The sequence below is a fragment of the Cydia pomonella genome, chromosome 1, assembly GCF_033807575.1.
Source record: "Cydia pomonella isolate Wapato2018A chromosome 1, ilCydPomo1, whole genome shotgun sequence".
NCBI lineage: Eukaryota > Metazoa > Arthropoda > Insecta > Lepidoptera > Tortricidae > Cydia > Cydia pomonella.
In genome coordinates, this window is record NC_084703.1 from 45,921,153 (window position 1) to 45,945,209 (window position 24,057).

Below are 24,057 nucleotides of genomic sequence, written 5' to 3' on the forward strand. Positions count from 1 at the left end.
TAGAGAGGGTGCTGTATCTTTGACATCTGCCGGTTTTTTCTGGAGAATTTAAAAATAAATCAGCTTCCTTTATTATTAACCGATATTATTATTGGGAAAATAACATTGGGAATGTACATGACCCCCAGTTGCAACATCGCTAAAACTTCGAGAAATCTCGTCATGCCCAGCGCGAATCAGCTATAGGTTCGGTCAGAGGTTTTTAATTTTAATGGGTCGGCAACGCGCATGTAACAACTCTGGAGTTGCAGGCGTCTATAGGTTACGGTGACTGCTTACCATCAGGCGGGCCAAACGCTTGTTTTCCACCGACGTCGTATTAAAAAAAAAATGTTTGATCCGTCCAAGGTTCAAATTAATTTGGTTGTCAAAACTAATTGTCAATTACAGTCCGTGACGGTCTGAAAGTTAGCTTAGACGGGCTGTAGTTTATTTGATAATAAACTACAGCCCGTCTAAGCTAACTTTGCACCAATTTGAATCATGAGGACTAACGATTTTGAAACCAAAAAAATGTATAAAAAAAATTGACAGTTCTATGACGCATTTTCGCATACACTTTATATGGCCGTCACAAAACTGACACCCGAAATATAAATGAAAAACTGGGGACACTTTTTTCTTTGTTTTAATCAATAGACCTCGTCATTTTCAGTCGAAATAATTTCGAAAAAGAAAGTATTTGATACCATATTTTCTAAAAACCCCCTTAAACACATAGTTTATCGTATGTTTTTAGATAAAATACCGAAAACACAACACGGCGGCAAGCTGCCAACGACGATGCATGGTTACCGCGGGCACCGCGGCCATATGTCATAGATTAAACCATAGATAAAGAGAGACGCTCCCCCTATTGGAAACTAGGGAACCATGGCGATAGACTATAAAATACCTTCTAATACATATTTCAACAGGGTTTATCGCGAATTTATTTTGTTTGCGTAACATGGTGCTACTTTGCTCCAATATTTGCCTGACTTTTGAAAATTTTAAATATTCAGACGAATTGATATTAAGGAGGGAAGAATAGCTTTGCGATCCTAGCGAAATAACGGTACTTTTTCTATAAAATTCCATTTCGGGAGAACGTTTTCCACCGACTAATCCTTAACAAATCCCTTTGATTTTCATGTCGATCTCTTCAGCGTAATATATTCTAGGTTTATAAGATTCGCTTTTTTGAAAAAAAAAATTGTTTTTTTTTATATTGCAAATTTTGAAAAAAAAGGAAAAAAAAACTTTAAACCTAGTTTCTCATCCTGTTAATAACATACTAAAAAATCATGGAGAATAGAAAATATTTAAAAATGGATAAACATTTTGGTAGTGGAACTCCTTTAGTACCTATAGATGAATATGTGGTATATACTTCCCTCTTAAGCAGAACATCTTATCTAACATATTTTTATTGGTATATTTTAATCTACGTCATGAAATCTAATTAAATTGTAATTATCTGAATAAAAAAAAATCTCCAATATGCTTGGAAATGTTCACCTTATTGTACCAAAAATAGTACGGGAAATTTTTCATTATGGTTAAACTGAAATTAAAAAAATTCAAACCATTACTGTCGTGTTTCAGCGGACGGGATATTATAACCGTATTATTTTTTACTTTTTAAAAACACGTATCCACCAAGAAAAACGTAAACAGCCAATTAATATAGCCGCGGGCCGCGTCTACACGACCCGGTCAGCATCATTTCAAGCTACAGGATAGTCGTGTAAGATCGTGCGAATACTGCTTATTAAAATTTAAGACTGTATCACTTTTTTAAGAATCTCATGCGTGCACATACAGTCAACCAATTTGATTCCTAGGCCACTATAGAACCATGCCATAATGACTTCTACGACAGCGCTTATTGAGTGATGCGTGTCAAGTATCTAGTAGTTAAAGCGACAAGGTTCTATAGTGGCCTAGGATTCAAATTGGTTGACTGTACAGCTTATATTGCACAATTAAATTGAATGATCGAATATCGAATGGTTCTGAATGGCAGAATAGTTGTGCCTTTAACTTTTAAAAAATAATTACAGAAGGAAATTGGGTCTCTAATAAGTTGATCAGAACTCGACTTTCGTCTTAATTATAAGTCTGAAAAACTGAGTCTAGTTTTAAAGCAGATGACTGAAAGGACTCGAGTCTTAACTTAACCAACATATGCTGCCTGTCCATTTACAGTAGTTGCTTCTGTTGGTTCCACGTATTTAAAACAATAATGTCAAACAACGTTTCCCACGTTCATTAGCACGTATTGCTCATTAATTTTATGCTTCATGTCCTAATTAGCCGAATGCCGCGCGGTCAGCCGCCGTGAGCTTACTGGGTCTAACTTTGTAAGCAAGGGGGTTAAAAAAACCCAGTAGTATTTTTTAGTTCGCTCTCGTTCAAGCTCAAGTCAAACAAGAAAACATTTCAAATCTATAAATTGTTTATTGTGTATGTTAGACAAAAAAAAACGGCGATATTGATTTCACAATATTTTGTTTATGCATAAAATTTAAGGAATCGAATGGTACCATTTATTCTTCATTTTGGAAGTGAAAAAAAAAAACCCAAAATGTTGTTATTTTTTTCACATTTTTTGTGATTAATTTATTGTGATAAATAGCTCATTTTCGATATATTTAACTAGATTTCATTTTAAAATATAACATACTGTGCAATCTATCCCTATTGACTCAGTGTAACCATATATCGCAGTAAGAGTCTTTTCGAGCATCACGCATGGATAGTTTACTGATAAGCTAATTGTCGCAGAAAATGTGATAATTTGTCAAATACAAAACTTCTCAGTAAATAAATTAATAGTTTTAAAACTCTAGAAAAACACGCTTTCGTGTTCAAAGTCCATTACGTAATCTTTCCGGCCTCTTCATCAGACCTTGAAACATAATCGTGGTCAAAGTTTTTTAACAAATCCAAACACAGCTACGATACGATGTTCCATGAAGTTCCAGTTCATATCTTCCGGCTCCATCATCAGATCAGTTCGACAGTACCATATTATTGTATTCTCATCAGAACTACATACAGCTGCCAATTTTCATGACGCTACGATCCTCGGAAGATGGTTAAATTAGTTACCTTAGATTCCATTACATAGTTAGTTACATACAGGTCGACCTAATAAAAGCGTGTTAAATAATTTTTTGCCAAAAATTTCATTTTTGGTACAAGCTTTTATCGCTGACTGTACTTTTCTTTCCACAGGCAACTAATACTCATCGAGAAAATTCTAAAAACCCCAAACACAATTAGGTTGCGTTGTTTTATCACAGAGTTCCTATGTCCACCTCTTGTCTCTATCATCAGATCAGCTCGATGGTACCATAATATTGCATTGTCACCCGACTTACATATGGATGCAAATTTTCAGCTCAATCGGAAACCGGGAAGTGGGTCAAATTTAACTTGCAAGATTTGATTACAAACAGACAACGGTCAGGTGAAAGTAAATAAAAGCTTGTAAAAAAAGCCAAAAAGGGCGTTTGAGTCAAAGTAATACATACAACTATACTAAGGTAAAAGTACAAGTGCTCGACGCTGCACTAGTACTCGACATGGGCACTTTATGTCAAAGTGACAAGGATTAAGTTCGAATACAGAAAAATCTTCGTTGTTCAAATTTAACCTATATTGCCATGAAATAAAGTGCCCATGTCGGTGACTAGTGCAGCGTCGAGCACTAGTACTTCTACCTTACCAAGTTTTTTCTTTATTCCGTTACCATTCTTCATGACCCTGCGGTGGCAGCATGGTTCCATTTTTATCACTTGTCACTATGCCCGTCACTTTCGCGCTTACATACTTGTTAGAACGTGACAGGCATGGCGACAAATGATAAAGAGCCGACCATCTTAGCCCTACTATATAACAGAAACGAATTGAAATTTTGGGACATAATTTGCTCCTATTAGTATTAGAGAGCTCATGATTTTTAGGGTTCCGTACCCAAAGGGTCAAACGGGACCCTATTACTGAGACTTCCGTCCGTCCGTCCGTCCGTTCGTCCGTCCGTCTGTCACCAGCTGTATCTCATGAACCGTGATAGCTAGATAGTTGAAATTTTCACAAATGATGTATTTCTGTTGCCGCTATAACAACAAATACTAAAAACAGAATAAAATAAATATTTAAGGGGGACTCCCATACAACAAACATAATTTTATTGCCGTTTTTATAAATAATGGCACGGAACCCTTCGTGCGCGAGTCCGAATCGTACTTGCCCGGTTTTCAGCAGAAATTACATACCTAATATAATATTTAAAAAGGTGGTTATTATCACAACAAGCGATTATTTAAATGGTTACACGATAACGGCAACAAGGCTATGATTTTAACAGCAAGGACTACCCCATGAATCACTGTGCAATAAAGACTCCGAAATTTTCGTATAAAGTGTCCCGTTTCAATTTACCTCAAGTGTATTTACCCAGGAAATTGCGAAATGCAAACCTGCACCCAGTTTACAGCTTATAAGGACTTCCCACTTAAAAGTTAGACATTGGGGGATTAATTCAAAGTGGGGGGCTAAACGCGGAAAAGCGGATCAAACAAGTTATAACTAGTGTAACAACTGAGGGCCTGCTGCGAACGTTCGACGTTTTGCCCCTGTCACACTTACGTACGAATTTACAAGTGCGACAGAGATGCAACACGTCGAACGTGGATCGCAGGAGGCCTTCTGTGTTGCTGTCGCTAGGCGAACACCTGAGAGCCTACCGCGAACCACGTTCGACGTGTTACCTCCCTATTACGCTTACGTACGAATTTATAAGTGCGACAGAGATGCAACATATCGAACGTGGTTCGCGGTAGACCTTCTGTGTTGCTGTCGCTAGGCGAACACCTGAGGGCCTACCGCGAACCACGTTCGACGTGTTACCTCCCTATCAAGCTTAAGTACGAATTTACAAGTGCGACAGAGATTCAACATGTCGAACGTGGTTCGCGGTAGGCCTCCTGGACAGCGAAGCAGCAACTCGCTCTCAAAAGCCAAGCTATCGAAATGACGAATGATACCGCTGCGGGAGCTATAGAAATATCTAACGGGTTTGCATGATATTTCTATATCATGAGAATGAAATAGTTATTTGTGCAACAAGAGAGGAAAGTTGGTTTTTCTCGCGAGTGTTGATTTTGAGTATATCATATTGAAGGTTTAAAAAATTAAACATCAAGTAAAGTTAACTACATTTATTTACTTACATTCATGAATGAAAGGCATCATCATTATGACGAAGGCTTCTAGTAATATTCCTTCATTAAATTAAAAAGCTACTTTGTCTCACTCCCTGGAGTGACGAAAGTAGGCTTGTTCGAGCTGCTGAGGTGAATTTTTTTTTAATTATCATGCTCGTAAAATTGACACATCTAAGCTTCAATTACTTAATCACTATTTAGTTGTAAGTAGTCCTGTTGTACAGCGCTTATCGATATATACTTAACATGATTAAAATCGACCAGTCCGCATCCCTAAAAACCATTTTTACACACACATACAGAGCAGTGTAAACACCAAAATGGCTACGGCTACAACGTTGATAACTGCAAATCTGCAATGCCAAATAAAATCTGGTCAGGATATAAAAAAATATTCCGATAAAAATTCAAATCATAATTAAACCCGTTTAATTCCAATTAAATTCACAAACACTCCAATTTCCAAACAAAAAAAAATTAACATACTTAACAAATTGCGAACTAATCATCCATACACCAAAATTCATTCTAAAACTCATTATACGCCAATCTCACATTATTATGTTAAACATAATACCCGATTTCACTCTGGTTATTCGCTTTAATACGAGAATTCGCCGAGCCAAATTGACTGTATGATTATACGTACGAGCGCAATGAAAGACGCATGCTGTGCTAAACCAATGTTTAATACAATATGCAGAAATCGCGTATACGTCGCCATTTTCTATTCAATTTGAGATGGGGTGCAGGCTTCTTAATAATACGGTCAAGTGCGAGTCGAACCCGGGAAACGGAGGTACCGTACACATTTTTATAATAGATTTGAAATGTCAAAGAAAATTTTGTAGCCACAATACATTTACTGCCATCTTTAGACACATGATTAACACTTTTAGAACGCCATTTGACTTTGATCCCTATTGTTTCACCGATATATGTTAAATTTGTTAATTATTTAAAAGTGGCGCCATCTTACCGGGCACTACCCAAAACTTGTGATGATCTTTGATCTATTAGATGGCTGTCCCATAGCTGCCGAGGCGGTTGTGGTGTTAAATGTTATATAACATCGTGTGACAGGGACAACATAATAAATTACTATCAATACTATCATGATATCCCTGTCACACGATGTTGTATAACATTTTATAAAACCCAATATGTGAGTACCGTTAAATTAAACTGTCATGTGGGTCAAAATTCTTTTTTTTCCTTGTTTTTTCTTTTCACAAATGTGACAGAGTGGAGCTTATTGTATGAGATGAAACTTTTTTTAAACTGTTCTCATGTAAAATATAGTCTACAGCTAGGAAAACATAGAATAGCACTCGATTTTTTTTATTTGATAGAAGACGAGAAGCGTGACAGAGTGATCAGAAACAAGCCAACGAAAAGCATTTTGACCCATGTTTAAAAACCAATACAAGCTTTTTGAATACCTGACAGCAATATATTTTTGGCGTTAAAAAAAGACACGGAACCCCAAAAACTAACCTCTTCCGAGGGCCCATTAAAAAGCTCCACAATTTCATTGCGAGCAAATCTCAGACATCAACGTTTTTTTATTGTCAGGAACTGGTCTAGGGGACCTGAATTCCAGTTCTTATTGTTAGTGCTCTTTAGAAATTGGTACCTATAAAGATTATACGTACTAAATGGATTCGAATGACTCGTGTAGCACGCGATTCAATAAGGAGCGTCACACCGTGGAGTTAGGGAATTACATTGAATCAAAAGTCAACCTTATTTTTATGCTGGAAGGATACAAATTGCAACGACATTTTTTGGTTTTTGTATACTTAATTTGACGACGATTTTACAGGTAATGATATATCCAAATAGCGACCTCACTGCTTAGTTGACCGAGCGTTAACGATACAATACAATACAAATCCTCTTTATTGCATAACCTAAGAATAAATGTACATAAAAACACATGGGAGCGTGCACGACTGTCACGCAACCTAGTATCCGCAAGTCTAGGGGAAAACGTCAATTCACTACATCTTATAAAACTACTCCAAAACTAAAAACTACTGAACGGATTTTCAAACGACTTTCATCTATCAATAGAGTGATTCTTGAGGAAGGCTTAAGTATATAACTTGTTAAGATTTTGTGTAAATTGTTTGAAATATAACGATGTTGTCGGAAAAAATCACGCTGGCTAGGAGCTTTAATCGAAAACGCTGCCTAATCCGTTTAAGCTATAACACTCAATGTATGGTGGGGTTGTTTCTCATTCATAGGTCCGCGATGTTAAATGTTTATCTTTTAAGGATAACTTACTATACGTATTCGTAACTTCTAGAAAAAGATCACGTAATACGTGGCATTTGCAAAGCTATTTACATGGATACATTATTAACAATTATCAAAATAAATACGTTAGTTATATTAAGCATTTCATACAGATTACAATGGTCCCTTACACCATACAATTTAAATGAATATTTCAGGAGTAATCATAAATCAAAGTTTCATTTCGAGCCATATAATTGTACGAAATGTTAAAGACGCTATCCGCAGCTAGTTCAAATTTTTACCACCTTATGCGCTGGGATCGCTTTACTTACCCCCACCATGCACTTCACACGGTCCCAATAATACATGAAGATAAGCAACAGCTTGGGCAAAAATGGATTCGTATGTCCGGATATTGTCTACATGAGACCAATTTTTGAATTTCGAACGCTCGATTTAGTATTCTCCCTTTAATCAAAGAGAATTGATTGTAATAGAGAAATAAAGTAAGAAACGTGCCCCTTAGTTTGACATCCAAAACAGATGGCGCTGTACTGTGTCATATGTTTTGCGGTCACTGAACTGTCAATCGTCAACTTTTGACAATTAGAGTTACCGCAAAGCAGGGATCGGAACCGGTTTTTTGTAAAAAACATCGAAATAACCATATATTTCGGTTTATTTTATACTCTAAATGTAGGACTCAGTTGTGTTTTCAGATAACGACTTCGTATTATTAGATTGCCTAATAAGAAATGAAGTAATTAACAAACAACGAAAAAATACCGTTTTCGTTCCCATACAAAAAATACCGGTTTCCGATCCCTGCCGCAAAGTGTATGGAGCTGTACAGCGACATCTCGTTTACCAGTCAAATTCGAAGCATGAAATTGTCTTAGATTTTACGCATCCTAATCAATGTATATTTGCTTTAATACTATATCCACTACTAGGTATTTAAATTATTCAAATTGCCATCTATTCGAGCATACATTTTTACTTGACAAAAACGTGACGGAAAAAAAATACGGGACGCGATACTTAAATACGGGACGTATGGCAACCATAGTAACAGGGAAACGTGTATAATCGAATTCCTAATACGGCAGGTGGCTTCATGAATAATTTAGTTTCTTTTAGCTGTTTGTTTGGCCCCTGTTACCACGGTTTGGCCATAATTATAAGCCTTTATTGACATTTACCACACTTTGCCATAGCATGGAGAAATAAGTAATAATAAGTTTTCTTACCAAAACGCTTATTATTTTCGTAGTCGGCATCTAGCGTCAAATAGCGCATTTATCAGTACTGCTATTCTGATGTCGTGATGTCGCGACGAACGAAATGTCTAATGCGCAACAATTTTCGACTAATATTATAACCGGATTAACCGGAACTCTATTTTCAACTTCCGCTTGTAATATTAGTTGGAAATTGTTGAGACATACACTTTTCGTCAGTCGCGATACTTGTTTTTTTTTATACTACGTCGGTGGCAAACAAGCATACGGCCTGCCTGATGGTAAGCAGTATCCGTAGCCTATGTACGCCTGCAACTCCAGAGGAGTTACATGCGCGTTGCCGACCCTAACCCCCTCCCACCCTCGTTGAGCTCTGGCAACCTTACTCACCGGCAGGAACACAACACTATGAGTAGGGTCTAGTGTTATTTGGCTGCGATTTTCTGTAAGGTGGATGTACTTCCCCAGTTGGGCTCTGCTCTAGATCTGGAATGACATCCGCTGTGCTGTGCCCTACCACACAGAGCGAGATGACATTCACAATGCCCATACCTCTCTTGTGGACGTTGTCGGAAAAGTGATTTATTACATCTAGTGTTAAATAGCGGTACTGAAAAAAAACCACTATGAGAATAATAAGCGTTTTGGTAAGAAAACTGATGTATGGAGTGAGCACTCTATGCTTACTTTTTTCTCTATGGCCATAGTTAAAGGAGGACGGTAAAAGCTAATATAGATAGCCATCCTGTGAATTTTCTACGCATAAATTACTTAACTTACAATATCTTCCATAGTTTGTGTCATCCACGATGACGCGCATATTTGTCAAATCCAACCTTTAAGGACATGACGATACGAGTCAAGGCAGGCGTCTTCGTTAATGACACGATAACCTTTCATATGTGTGTGCTGGTCAAAATTCATGTGTTCAGGGCGTCCGCTAGGGGGCGCGGTTGTACGGAGCGGGTGATCGGGTTTACGGATAATAGTATGAGCAACGCTAACAGGCGCGGACGGGGGCGTCGGATTTTACATACAATGGCACCCGCGTGCGTGCGCCCGCTCCGTGCAATAGTTAGTGCCTGCAATAGTTAGTGCCTGCAATAGTTAGTGCCTGCAATAGTTAGTGCCTGCAATAGTTATTGCCTGCAATAGTTATTGCCTGCAATAGTTATTGCCTGCAATAGTTAGTGCCTGCAATAGTTAAAGAGTTCCCTCGATTCCTAAAGATTCCATCATTATATTCCGATCTAATTTTGCCTTCAGAAAGTTTGTGGATATTGTCTATTTCAAGAGACACAAAGAAATAGAAAACTAAACTGAGGAGCTTATATTCCAAGAGTGATTTGTCCCAGAAAAATCAAAATTTATTTAATATTACCAGTCTATAGAAAATTAAAAATAGCCCTATATAAAATGTTTCGTCACTGGATAAATGTTATTTTTCCATAGTATTTTGATTTTGTATAGCGGAAACATATGCAAAATTTGTCCAAAAGAATTTCTCATGCAAAAAGTGATTTATCACTTCAGCCAGCTAGCGGTCTTTTGCCACCATTGTGCGTATGGAAAAAACTCTTTGTTTGGTTTGATATAAACTTTTTCAAAGTACCCGTACGTCAATCTGAAAAATAGATTTAGTGTTATGAACAAAATATGATTTCTCCTTATAACATTTGTGCATAAAAGGTTTGTCCAAAATTTACAAGCGATCCCGATTTTTCAATTTTTAAATCGCAAAATTCAAGTCTTTTTTATGGGTATTTTGAATAATTTAAAAATTGTATTCGGTTGCAATATTCTTTATACCCCTTGGAAGGCCGTCGAGTCCCAACCGATTATGTCGTTTAAATTTCTAATTGGAATAAAATCAAAATTTCAATAACTCAAAAACGACATATGCCACTTTAAGAGTTAATTAACAACGCAAACTTTCAGTACCCCTAGTGTAAATTTTATCGACATCATAACGTGACGAACGCGTTTGCGTTAAGTCTCATTTTGTATAGGATTTTGAGTTTCCAAAACGTCCCGCTTGGCGCGCTCTTTCTAAATCCAATACAAAATTAGACTAAACGCAAACGCGTACGTCACGTTTCAAAATCGAATTTATTTACACTAGGGGTACAGTTGTGTCAATGTAATACTAAATAATACTCGTATTTTTTTTTTCATTTATCTCGTTTTGATATCACGGTGACAAATCAGGTTTCAAAAACAAGCTCCAAAACTATCCTCTTTTAGAATATCTTACTCTTATAATATTATATACAGGGTGGGCAAATAAGAAGTATACATTTTGTTTTTAAATTTTAACTGTATTAAGTTCAAAAATTATTAAGTATTGTTTTAAAAATATATTCTTCAGGGTTGGCAAATTCATGCGAAACATAATGTCTGACATATGTCCACCTCTAACAGCAGGCAAATGTAAGCTCTTATCATCCCAATGTTCAGCATCTATTCGCACATTTTGGGCATTATCTTAGTACATTTGTGTCGAATAGTCGGTTTTAACTGTTTAAATTTCATCAGCTCGTTAGCATAGACACGTAATTTTATATAGCCCCACAAAAATAAGTCAAGAGCTGCAAAATTTGGGGAATTTGGGTGCCAATCTCTGTCACTTTTTTTCAAAATTAATCGAGCAAACAACGTGTTTTAAACAACAGAAACATTTGAGATAAAATTGCTTGCTGCTTTTAATTTGGCAGAAATTATCTTCCGTATACAATTGCCAACCCTGAATAATATATTTATGAAAAAATATTTAGTAAAATTTCCACTTAATGTAATTAAAATTTAAAAACAAAGTGTATCAATCTTATTTGTCCACCCTGTATTATCTCTTTTATAATAGCTGTGGCTGTTGGATAATTTCATCTTCTTCGCGTAACCGCCCCTTTGAGGTTTCTTTACAAAATCTCGCATCAAACTTTTGACAAAATTTCACGAAGTTTTCACCTTTATTAAACTTTAATAATAAATATAAACAACGTGCTTGTGATACACGAAGAGAAACAATGTTTTTTTTTTGTTTATATAAATATTTTTGGACAATTTTATATAAATGAACCTATTCCTACAGTAAGCCTAATAAGTCTAATAACTTTTCGAGCGTTAATCCTTACTAAGGGCGCGAGCACATTGGCACACAAGCGAGTTGAAAGCGAGGGGTTGCGCAACGATATCGCCGCGAGCGCGCAACGAGTCCGCCGCGAGTGCGCAACGAGTCCACCGCGAGTGCGCAACGATATCGCCGCGAGCGCGCAACGAGTCCGCCGCGAGTGCGCAACGATATCGCCACGAGCGCGCAACGAGTCCACCGCGAGTGCGCAACGATATCGCCGCGAGCGCGCAACGAGTCCGCCGCGAGTGCGCAACGATATCGCCGCGAGCGCGCAATGATTTCGCTGCGTACTGACATACTAGGATGGGAGCGTAATCTACTCTGTCTGCCTGTTACCTCTTTTCGCTTAAACTGCTGAAAAAAATATGATGAAACTTGTTATCGAGATAGATTAAGGGTTGGGAAAAGACAGGATATTTTTTATTAATAATATTTACAGACGGAGTCGCGGGAAGCAACTAGTTGACTATATAAAATATAATAGAAAACACTTGAATTCATAGAAGATATGATAAACTTTTGAACAAATATCCGTGCTCCTCACACAAATGCCCTTACCGGGATCCGAACTTTAAGAATTTTCACAATTGGAAGAAATGCTTTGGCACCAAAAAGTAGAATACTTAGTTACGGTTTTAACTCATCGATTTAAGTTAGAGTACGAGTAATGAAAGTTATTCTTGTTTCATGATGTAGAAATCAAGTCCTAAGAGAGTTCCTTTCTTCAGTGCCATCTAGCGTGATATTTGGCTAACATTTTTGTATGAATTTACTATACGGACGGGGAAATTTAAGAGCCTCAAATTTCCCCTAATATGCCTTAAGATTTACTATAAAGGCATATGTACAAAAGTAACAATGTAATTTTTTGTTAATTTCGTTCAATGATGTAGAAATCAAGCCCCATTTTAGCTCCTTGCGGTACTCCAAATTTCACCTACACTCAGCAACTATCGAAACTGATCATTTGTGTATCTTATGTCATTGACATAAGGTTAAATAATCGTCAGTCACCAATGTGAACGGTAACGGCATATATAGCACCGTGTCATAGGCTTTCGACAGGCGTGTCATCATCAAATCGACACGTTTCACGACTCAGCTACCGTTAGGAGTGGATTGCAAGTGGCTATCGACCGTTTAAAGTAGATTTGAGAAAAGAATAGCCTACTTGTTAAGGAATTAGCGGGTCAAATAGGTATATGCTGGTAATTAAGGTATTCAGAAAACAGTGAACCATTTACTTTGTTTTTAAGTACAAACTTTTATGTTATTTCGACTGAAAATCACGAGGAATATTGATTAACCTTTCGAGACCCGGACAAATATAGCGAGATTCAGTCATTGGTTTTTGAAGCTGGCTACCCAGGGAGCCCACGGGTCTCGAAAGGTTAAACAATTAAAAAAAGTGTCCGCAGTTTTTCATACAAATTTTTTGTGTCAGTTTTGTGACGGTCTATACAAAATGGACCTATATGTAAAACAATTTTTTGGACACGTTTTTACTTTTTAAATTGATAGTCCTCGTAATTATAATTAGAAATAATCGAAATAAATAAATGGTACACTTAATATCAACCGAAAATACCCAAATAAGTTCGTCATCCTCCCGAGTCCCAGACACCCTATAAAGGCTTTATTCCAAAACGTAATTTTAACTTTGATTAGATAAGTCAAGGTTCCAAATTCAAAAACGAAACTTATGATTCTGGGACTTAAGCGGATATCATTACTGTGTGATACAGCATTACATAGGTACAGTCAGTGCCAATAATATCGCATAGAATGCCATAGAAGAACGTGCCAAAAATATCTGAAACCGCTGTAACCGTCATATTTTACAATTAGAGATGTAACTTATTAAAAGTTCCCGTTCAAAAGCATTTACCACATTCAAAAGTTGCTAAGGTGGATCCGTTTGCACAATGAACCTACATAGGTACATAAACTACTATCTGAAAATTACCAAAATGGCGAAATTTCCACGTGAAAAAGCGTCGGAAGTTTCTCATATTTTTGTATGCGAATTGAAATATTCCATTTTCAAAATGAAAGTTTCCTCTGTTTTCCATGTCCCTCTCAGTAGTAGCTACATATTTGCGGCGTTTGAAGTTGGGCCTTGGGGGCCTAGCGCGCGTCATCTCTATTTCATATGTTATATAAACTGGAGCTATATAAACTAATTACAGGACTGCAAAGTTTCATAACAATCTAACACGTAGGTGAAATTTGGTCTAGCTTGCCGGACTTTTCAAATCTCGAATTTTTGAAGCCATGTTTCTGTCGCGCTGTTGTGGGCGGGTGTGCGTGCGAGCGATAAGGACAACTGCAGCTCGGACTAAAATTCCCACGCAAAAAACTCAAAAATCGCTTCGCTCTCGACTGTTTCCTCCTCAAAAATGCAATCAATCATTATGAAATTTTGGAAATTGCAAGAGGAAGGAATAATCTATGCCGCTATGTTTCGATTTTTTGGATATTTGCAGTTTTTTTGCAGCCAATTCAATTAAGCCGTTTTTGCGAATTACGAGGCGCTACAAGTTTCTTCAAAATAAAATAATCCAAAAAAGCAAAAGATAGCGGCACAGATATTAATGATGTTGGTCTTATTTGAAAAAATCATTACTCTAGGTTAAAAATCCAGGGAGGAAACAGTCGAGAGCGTTTGTATGGAAAAATCGCAACTAGGAATAGGGTAGTTTCCATCTACAAATCTTAGGGCAGAATTGTAGCCCAATAAATTCTTTTGGATTATAAGAACATGTTAAACTACTTTTAGGGGACCTGTAATGACCATATTTTTGTAAATATTGAATTTAAAATAGCTTTTGGCACACGTCACGTGACCAAACTCGAAACGTCATTGAAGATTCTGATGACGTCACAACTCTCTGATTGACACTGTTGACGGTTAGGCGATAAACAACAAATGACAAATGTCAGTTCACAGTTCGTATCTTCTACGTGTGTATGTAGTTATGTGTCAAACCGTAAACTGTGACGTCACACCATTTTCAAAGAGCGTTTTGAGCGCGAAAGCATCTGTCAAAATATATTTTGTTAATTTAACATATTTAAAGCCGTCTTTAGTATAAAAGTTGAATCTTAGGGCAACTTTTAGTTAATGTAGAACGTACTAAAAGCGTTTCAAAAAATCAATTATAAATTTTAATACTCATAAAGCTCAGTCATCATATTAGAAACGCGTTCCATTTTAACTAGTGTGAAACTTGACCGTTTGGCTACAAGACATCTACCGTTGGTAGCCTACATACCCGATTATCCACATAACATGGCCAGTCATAATGTACACGAGGCATTGGAGGTGGCTTTTGTGTTATGAGTAACACTTGGATACAATTCAAATCGTGACTGTTATACTAGTACTGGAAAGACTATTTAAAATGACCATACTGAGATATTAATCGATTCTTCTTCCCGTGATATTCACAGGCGTTTAATAAATAAAAACGAGTAAAAACGCCCCATGCAGAAAGCTCGCGCCCTGTCACGTCAAGCACACACGACTGTGCGTTAATCAAAATAATCATGAAAAATAAGATATTCGTTATACACCGTAAAAAAAATGCATTTAAGTACAGTTCCCCTACATTTTTTTCATTGAACAATAAATCTAATAAAACTGTTAAATACAATAAAACATATTTTAAAATTTTACGTTTTTAAACTCGAATACGTTTAAAAAGTAAAAAAAAATGGGGATTTCACTTTTTTGGATTGATTTCTTATTGTTGAACGTGTTTATTGAGCAAACATTATAATAGTTTAATATTTTACAGTACATATGGTGTTACTTTACCGCACTAGTGCAACAATTAGCACATTACGTGATTAGAAAATTTAAAGGGTCAAAAACGTTGCACGATACATGTGCGAATAAGTAATTCGCAACTCGTGTTGATTCAAAACACTCCCTCCGGCCGTGTCTTAATTTATGCAGGACCGAAGGGAGTGTTTTAATTTATCGCCACTCGTTGCGAATTTCCTACTTTCCGCACTTGTATCGTAAATAACTATTTGATGCATGTATCCCATTGCAGGCGTGTTTTTCACGAGATTACTGCCTTAAACTAACTTTCGTTTATATTGCCACATTCCGTAATCGGAATTGTACGTAGATATGCCTAAATATTTTTTTATCTTTATTAATATATTTATTATGAGATCTGTACCCCTAGTGTAAATTTAATGGACATCATAACGTGACGAACGCGTTTGCGTTAAGTCTCATTTTGTATAGGATTTTGAGTTTCCAAAACGTCCCGCTTGGCGCGCTCTTTCTAAATCCAATACAAAATGAGACAAAACGCAAACGCGTACGTCACGTTTCGAAATCGAATTTATTTACACTAGGGGTACAGATCACTTACCCATCAAAGCTGCACTCGTTAAATACCAGTCGCATATTCGCAAGAAACGAGAAAATTATGGCGTCTGTAAATTTATATCGCACTAATGACACTTTTCATCACCATCATTATCACCACGAGCCTTTTAACGTCCCAACACACGTCCCACTAGTGGGCACAGGACACCGTATTGAACAACTATTTGGGCTATTATCCCGCGCTAGCTTAATAAGGGTTGGGGTCTTCACACGCACCTTTGAATTACTTTGCAAACGTAAGGACATAGTATGTAATTTTTTTTAATGTACCAAAAAACTGAAAAATAATCGTAATCCGACTGCTAAATAAAATGCTAAATTAAACGAAAACTATATGATACATAAGACATAGTAAGTAGACTTTTAGTTTGTCAGTTCTGATAACATCCTTTTTTTCAATCGAGTAAAGAGGTTAGCAATATTATACAAATTAGCAACATAATTCTACACATAAAGTTACTTTACTCTTTGTTCTACACTCAGTAGAAATAAGCCTGAAAGATTTATTTTTACTTGTAATACGCTTTCCCTCATCAATATTTAAACAATACCTTAAATCATCGATTGCATCATTTCTGGTCAAATACTAACCTGTCTTCTACTATTTGTCAGTGAAAAATTGTCAATGGAAGTAGTTGACGATACTCGTATTAATGAGAATGCCAAATATTGATTTACTGCGATATTTTGTAAAGGCAATTTGATATAATTCTCAACAGGATTGTCTGTTCACAATATTGATTTAATCCTTAACACGGAGCAATTGAAGTAAGTGTTGTTAATAGTTAAATTATTTGTTGCAGATTAAAAATGCTTAAATGGGCGGTTTACAAAAAGAACCAAGACGTGAAAAGCGACGCCGAATCAGAAGAAAAAGAATACGATGAACCTTACAATAATAAAGCCAGACGTTCTCTCGACGCCCAGTCCATCAAGAAAAGCAAAAAACCCAGCCGATACCAGAGGCGATCGCTAGGACCTTCCGCAGTTAGGAAAAACATCAAAACTGTCGACAAAGAAAATCTCAATTATATAGGAAATACCCCTAACTATTTCAAAGAAGGCTTTGTCAAGAAAACAGAAATACTAGCTCTAAAAGACGTCAGCAACATAACCCCGACCAATGGAACACCAGTCAAAAATTTCGAAAGAAGACGTTACTATGTGAACGGCTCTAAAGATGACATCCCACCCAATTTACCTCCCACTCCTCCTACATACAGTAGGAGAGTAAGAGAAGCGAAAAAGAGGAAATTAGAGATGTCCCAAGAAAACTTCAGAAGAGACAGTAGCGTGTACAAATCAGAAAGGAGGATCAGAGCTATTGACAGAAGCCTACTAAGTTCAGGATTATCCCAGAGCTGCTCAGAACCTTCTCTTAACGAACTTTCTGATAGACTTAGTTTGACAAGTAGTAGGTTTTCCTTCGCAGCCAATAAACTGCCGAAAAACAGTGGACCTATCAGTACAACGAAAGCTGCCAGTGAAGGTATAGTTGAAATCGTATACGATGAAGATTTAATCCTCAACTGTGTAGAAAAACCTATCGAAAATAAGGTTATAGAAAAAACAACGCTACCGATTTTCGGTCATCACATATTCACAGATAATCCTCTTTATTTTAACAAAAACGATAATGGCTTTAGTAATATTATACCTTTGAAACGCACGAGAAAGAAATCAAACGAATTCGAAAGCTCCTTCAAATCGCCATGTGTGGATAAAAGAGACACGCATACACTCATAAGAGATGCATGCTCACCTGTCTCAGTTACTCCTTTGTCAATGAAATTAGCCGCTTTAAGGTTTAGCGCGTTAAGCACCCATAGCAAGTCAAAAAGGGTTCCTTTTACAAATGACGATACGGAGTATTTTCCTAAAGTAGAAAATCCGTTCCCTATTGCACTAAAAGACGAAGAGAGCGCAACTGAAATGGAATATAAATTTTTATTAGGCAAAGAATCTATAACAAATAACACAGAGTCGACTGTATCTACAACGCAAATGGGAGACGTGACTCTAGAAAGAATGATCGAAGATATTATAAAGAGTACTAAAATTATTAAATCTAAGAGAAGAGTATTAAATAAAGATATACAAGTATCTATCGAAGAAGAGATTCCACCATTAGAGTGCGTAAAAGACCTATTCGTGAATCCTCAAGCTGAAAACAAGGCTAATTTAATAAAAGAGGCAAGATACGTGAATCTGTCACGGGAAAACTCAGTGTCACCAAAAAGTACACCCACTAAGAAAATAATGCCCATACATAGGGTAAACGAGAAACTACTCAAAAACCTTCCTATTGGGTGCTTCATTCTTGATGATGGTGATGGTTACAATGAAAGAGAAGTATGTACACCAGACAACGCTATAGAATCTAAGTCAAGGATACGGACTAGTGAACATTTTAGCAGAACGCTATGCAGGTCACAATCCATGAACGCAGCATCACTAGATACTGCAAAATTACATCGAACAAATTCTGAATCAACGCCAGATATATCCAGAGAAAGTTCGAAGCTGAGATTAAAGAGGCAAAGGTGCATTCGTAGAAAAAAATCAACAGTCAGTAACGACAGCCAATGGAAACCAAAGGATTCTAGATCAGTGTTAACACATTTAGACATACCTAGTCCAGCGCTAGATCTTCACAGCGTATCTACAGAATCCTTTAGCTTAGACTTTGCACCTAATAAATCAATAAGGTCCAACGTATCGCATAGTAGTCTAAAATCTACAGTTGAGCCTAGAAGATCACAAGAAATGTTCGGACTTACGCTTGAAAATGGAATACCAAGTCCAATCACTCCAGTACCTAATTTAAAACGGCCAAGCAATGTTTTAAGTGAAGAAAGGGCACATAAAACTAGTAAACTAGATGAGCCGCTTGACGCGTTCACTCCAGTCATAGAACACAAGTCTTCTAGGAGATGTTTAACGTATTCTCCTGAAGAGGGCAGTATAAACAGCAGTGAAGAAAAGAGAAGGAGTGTGGCCAGCAATCCCATGGAGAGTAGTAGTCAAAGGTTGAACGCGCCTAAAGGGACAATTGATTTGGAAATTATTACAAAGGATGACGTTATTGACGTCCACGGTGAGTGGTGACTATCGAAACTGCAATTTTTTTTTGCTTTATTAATTTTTCATTGAGTGTGCTTGTATCGCCGTCGGTACGAAGTCACACGAAGTTTTATCTTATTTATCAGACAGCGGCGAAATGAGCTGAATAATGTATATCTTAAACAATTCAGATGAACATTCATTTAACATGATACTTTACTAGATTTTCACAATAAAATTTAGATTTATACCATTAACCCGTTGGCTGCCATAGACTTCAATTTTCTTCCGACGAAGATTATGATGATGCGACACACTTGGTAGGGAAGATGTTCATAGGGTTAAATCTGGTTAAGCATAATTTCATAAATTAGAGCCTCTTTGAATAAAAAGAAAATATTACAAACGAGAACATCGTCCAATAAGTAAAACAGTAAAAATTTATCTCTATTTTAACAAGTTCAAATTCATTGTGCAAAACGCATTGGACGGGAATAAGCACATTTATGTTATAAGAATGAATGAATGAATGAATGAATGAAATACTTTATTGCGATAAACATGGTATACATAAGATGGTAGGTGAATAAGTGAACTTCTTTCTTTTCTTCACTAACAAAGAGAGTGTACAAGGGAAGAGAGATCTGGAAGGGTTAGACCTCAGCGGACATTCTCTGAATCGAGGAAATCTTGAAGAAAGGCCAGGTCAAGAGCATCCTAAACTGGCGAGCGTGTATGAGGAATGTTATGAAAGTGAAGAAAGCAAAAGAGTTACGTCAGGATCGTAGCAAGTGGAAATCTGTGGTCTCTGTCTACCCCTCCGGGAAATAGGCGTGATTATATATGTATAAAAATGAACGACTTTTTAGATTTGATTTTAATATTATGCTATATTTCCAGTTATTCGTTGCCGAGACCTCCGCAGAGCGTGCGGGAGCACTGAACACATAAATGCATATGCAAAGGTAAGTTCAGCATTTCATTTTAATTAAAAGAGAAACGAATGTGTGGTTTTAATATCCAAGCTCAATTAAAACTATGAGTAGGCTCCAAGTTTTGAAAAGAGATAATGCTATTTTAGTCATTTATTTGGCCCAGCATAGTACGAATGGTACAGTCACGTCTGAAAATATAGATACGGAATAAGTGCCAATAATATGTATACACGACCTTATTCTCCATATATATTAAGGTAGTGTATACATATTTATGGCACTTTGTCCGTATCGATATTTTTAGGCGTGACTGTACGATCAGAGTTTCCTAACTTTCAGTGATATTTAGGCTTCGCAATTTATTAAGACAAACGATGAAAAACTTTGTATTTCTAAATTCATATTCGGTGGAATTTACTGTGTAAGTGTATATGCGTCGGCGGCCGATCGTAAAATCAGGCAGATCATGAAATTTCTAGGCATATCGTGAATCGTGAAAATCATTGTCTCGTTCCTTGAGGCTCATATTTCTGGGCAGTGTGCCGTTTGGGCATCTGAAGCAAGATAATGAATCTATCGTACCTACGAGTATCTATTGGTTTAATATGACTATCGTCAAAAAATTACACAGGAACATTACAACACATCGGCTTTCTTATTGCGCACTCGCTTGCAGCTCGCGCGCACACTATTGCCTCGTGTGTAATGACCAACTTAGCACACTTGTATCACAATGTACTATAATATACTTACATAATAAATAATTCACCATCAATATCATCAGGTATTTCATAAAAATAGCAATTTCTAAGGGTAATTTCCGAGATATTTAATGGATCTCACGGATCTAATGAATAATTCAGTGTTGAATTGTGTTTTGCTGCAAAATGTATTCAGTAGTTCCTGTGTAAACTTTCCATTAGTTATTATTAAAGAAATTCTAAGTGTCGCCCCCCTGACTACGTCCCATAATGGGATCATCGCAATCAAAAAGGCGTTTTGCACTAAGTTACAATAAGATGTTTTTAATAGGTATTACTCAGAAACTAGGCGAAATCCAGAAAAGTTTATATAATAATGTAGTCTCTAGATGTGATCAGGAATCGTGTACAGCAAGTCTCGTACCTCTAGTTTATGATTAACAGATGAATTTCATTATTAAACTCAGGAACAAATATCCATGCTCATCAGTCTCATATCTAGTCATCACACAAATATTTAAATGCCCTTGCCGGGATTTGAACCCATGAAATCCGGCTTCATAGGCAGGGTTACTATACCGAACTGACAATCACAAACTACAAGTTATTAACTGCATAAATATGTGTTTTTAGTTTTGGCTCCGCTTGTATACGATTAACTATTTAAATACATTACATTCTCACTTTTGTATAGGTGGTCATCGGGGGAGCTTCAGAGAGCCAATCCGTCCCATCGCAGAGGTCAATTTTCCAACGAACGTCGGTACTATATGGAAAAAGAGAGCCCGAATTCCAGAGGCACTTAAAACTGCCCCTTCCTTCCTCGGTCTACGACAATCAGATGCTTCACGTCTCCGTGTGGCATAGAGACAAGAAATATCGGTAAGTTTTTTTAACACTCAGGCATCCTGATTCTTGTCGGTCTCCGAACGCTTTAAGGTATTTGAAATTGCCTCTCCCTGCCTTTGTCTACGACAACCAGATGCTACACACTCCGTGTGGCATAGAGACAAGAAAAATCGGTAAGCTGCTCATTTTAAAATACTCGAAAAAATAGTCTTTTCAGTCCTCCTCCACTTTGACTCGACTCAATTTTCCATATTCTTATAATTTAGTCAAAATATAAGTACGTTATAACTTGTTAGGGACCCGAGTCTTTTGTAGAGACTTGACTTATTTTCATGTAAAATTACGTGTAAGAAACATAAATCATACAATAACACCTATTTTCGTTACTATCATTTTGTTTTGTCTTTTTTCCGAAACTCAAGTTTTTTCAGTTGCGCTTAAAGAAGACTTGAATGGACTCGATCCGGGACTTTAAAGACTTGGAAATGTTTTAATCCCTTTGTTTCGTACAAAACGAGTCGAATTCTTCAAATTTAGACTCAAAAAAGACTCGCCCTACCAACACTAATAACATTCGTCTACACACGTCTTGATTCTTATCGGTCCCTGTCTGCTTTTAGGTTGGACGGTCATGTTTTGTTATGATTTTCTAAGCATACATATGCAGGTCGCTTGTAAATCAAACTTTCAAGTCTAACAACCTACATAGAGAGTATTGCCGTGTCAATCATTTGCATACGTCTGAGAAGAAAAAGTCAGAAACCAGAAACTTACGTTACATTTTAATTTAATGTGAAATATTTGACAATAAATAGGTATACATGATGAAGTACTTAAGTAGTATAAAAACATAAAATAAAAGCAAAATTATATTTCAGTATATTTAGGTATATTTAGACTTCGGAAAAGGTATAAAGTAACCTTCGGCAGATATCCCAAATGGAATTCTGCAGTTATATAATAATCAAAAGTAGTACCAATCTATGAACTATTGAAAATCTGGGAAATGCGTAAAAATCGTACTAAGGTGTCATTCAGGAACAGAATGGCCAAGTAATTAAACCTATTGTATGTGCTGGAGAGCACAATATCCTAGATGACGAAAAGGCTAACAGTACTGATGCAAGTAAACAATAGACCTCCATTTTTCAACACCCCGTCAAATTCAAAAAGAAAAAGTTAAAAGTCCCGCGAACATTTTAACCTAGCAATCATAACGTCGGCCCGTCAAAAATAGGGTTTATTGTGCAGAATTTTTGGTCCTCTTGGGGATTTTAGGAAAAAGAGAAGCTGGCTAAGCATGCTCATACATAAGATATCGGTACCGACGCGCCGAATTGCACATGCGCAAATGGATCGATTCACCGCAAATCCAGGCAGTGTGGCACCGTTGCTCCCGTGGCAAGCGTCTGTGCGTAAAACATTCAAAAGTAAAAATACGCATTGATTTCGTTTCTGTTGTGCCAGTGTCAGACCAAACCGAACGGTAAGGTTATAATTTAAGGATTGTGTGTTTAATTATTTTCCATCACATTTAAACGTTTCACGATTTTTTTTAACTAATTACGATTTATTGCAGTTTAAAACGTGGTCATAGTTTAAACTGAACGTTGTGACCTATTTAAAGGAAAGTAAAATTTGACCTACAACCGTTCTGTAAATTAATTACACTTTTTAATGTTTTACTGAGAAGTTATGTGAATAAATTAATAACCTCACACGTCTGGTATTACAACGCAAGCGATTCTCGACTATTTAAACTTAGAATGCTAATTTTATTAAATTGATAGAGTATAGAAGGAACTTTCGTTTTTTTCCGTTGTGCTGAAGACGTTTTTTTTTCTAAGTGGCCAGTGATCAATATACGATGTAACCTACTTTTCGGTGTTCATAGACAAATATTCTCTTTTTTTGGAGCTTATTATGTGGTCTACACACATTTATTATTATATCCTTGGCATTAAGTCTTTGTTTCGTGTGTTATCTTAAAAAGATGTAGATATTACTCGTAGAAAATATATTGTAAAAACGATACATTGTATAATCCAAGTAATTAAAATGTGTTAAAGGCTTAGCCAAAGACATCTAGCTTAGAGTAATCTAAAATATGAGTAAATTTAATTAACGTAATAAATGCTTATAATATGTAAATAAAACCTACGTAGTAGCTCGTAGGGTAATATTAAGTTTTTATGACAAAAAATCTATTAGGCTTTACAAACCTAGCCACCAAGACCATAAATATGTATACACTCAAATGTCGTCCC

General features: G+C 36.6%; 1 protein-coding gene across 3 annotated transcripts in view; it reads left to right on the forward strand.

Moving 5' to 3' along the window:
* Window positions 1-24,057, forward strand: part of LOC133524983 (uncharacterized) — a 127,835-nt gene that overhangs the window by 10,583 nt on the left and 93,195 nt on the right. For all 3 annotated transcript variants that reach the window (XM_061861179.1, XM_061861163.1, XM_061861171.1), the window contains exons 2-4: window positions 17,046-19,339; window positions 20,206-20,270; window positions 21,636-21,823. In XM_061861179.1, the coding sequence (XP_061717163.1) occupies window positions 17,053-19,339; window positions 20,206-20,270; window positions 21,636-21,823 (2,540 nt within the window). In that variant the 5' untranslated portion in view covers window positions 17,046-17,052. The remainder of the gene's footprint in view (window positions 1-17,045; window positions 19,340-20,205; window positions 20,271-21,635; window positions 21,824-24,057) is intronic.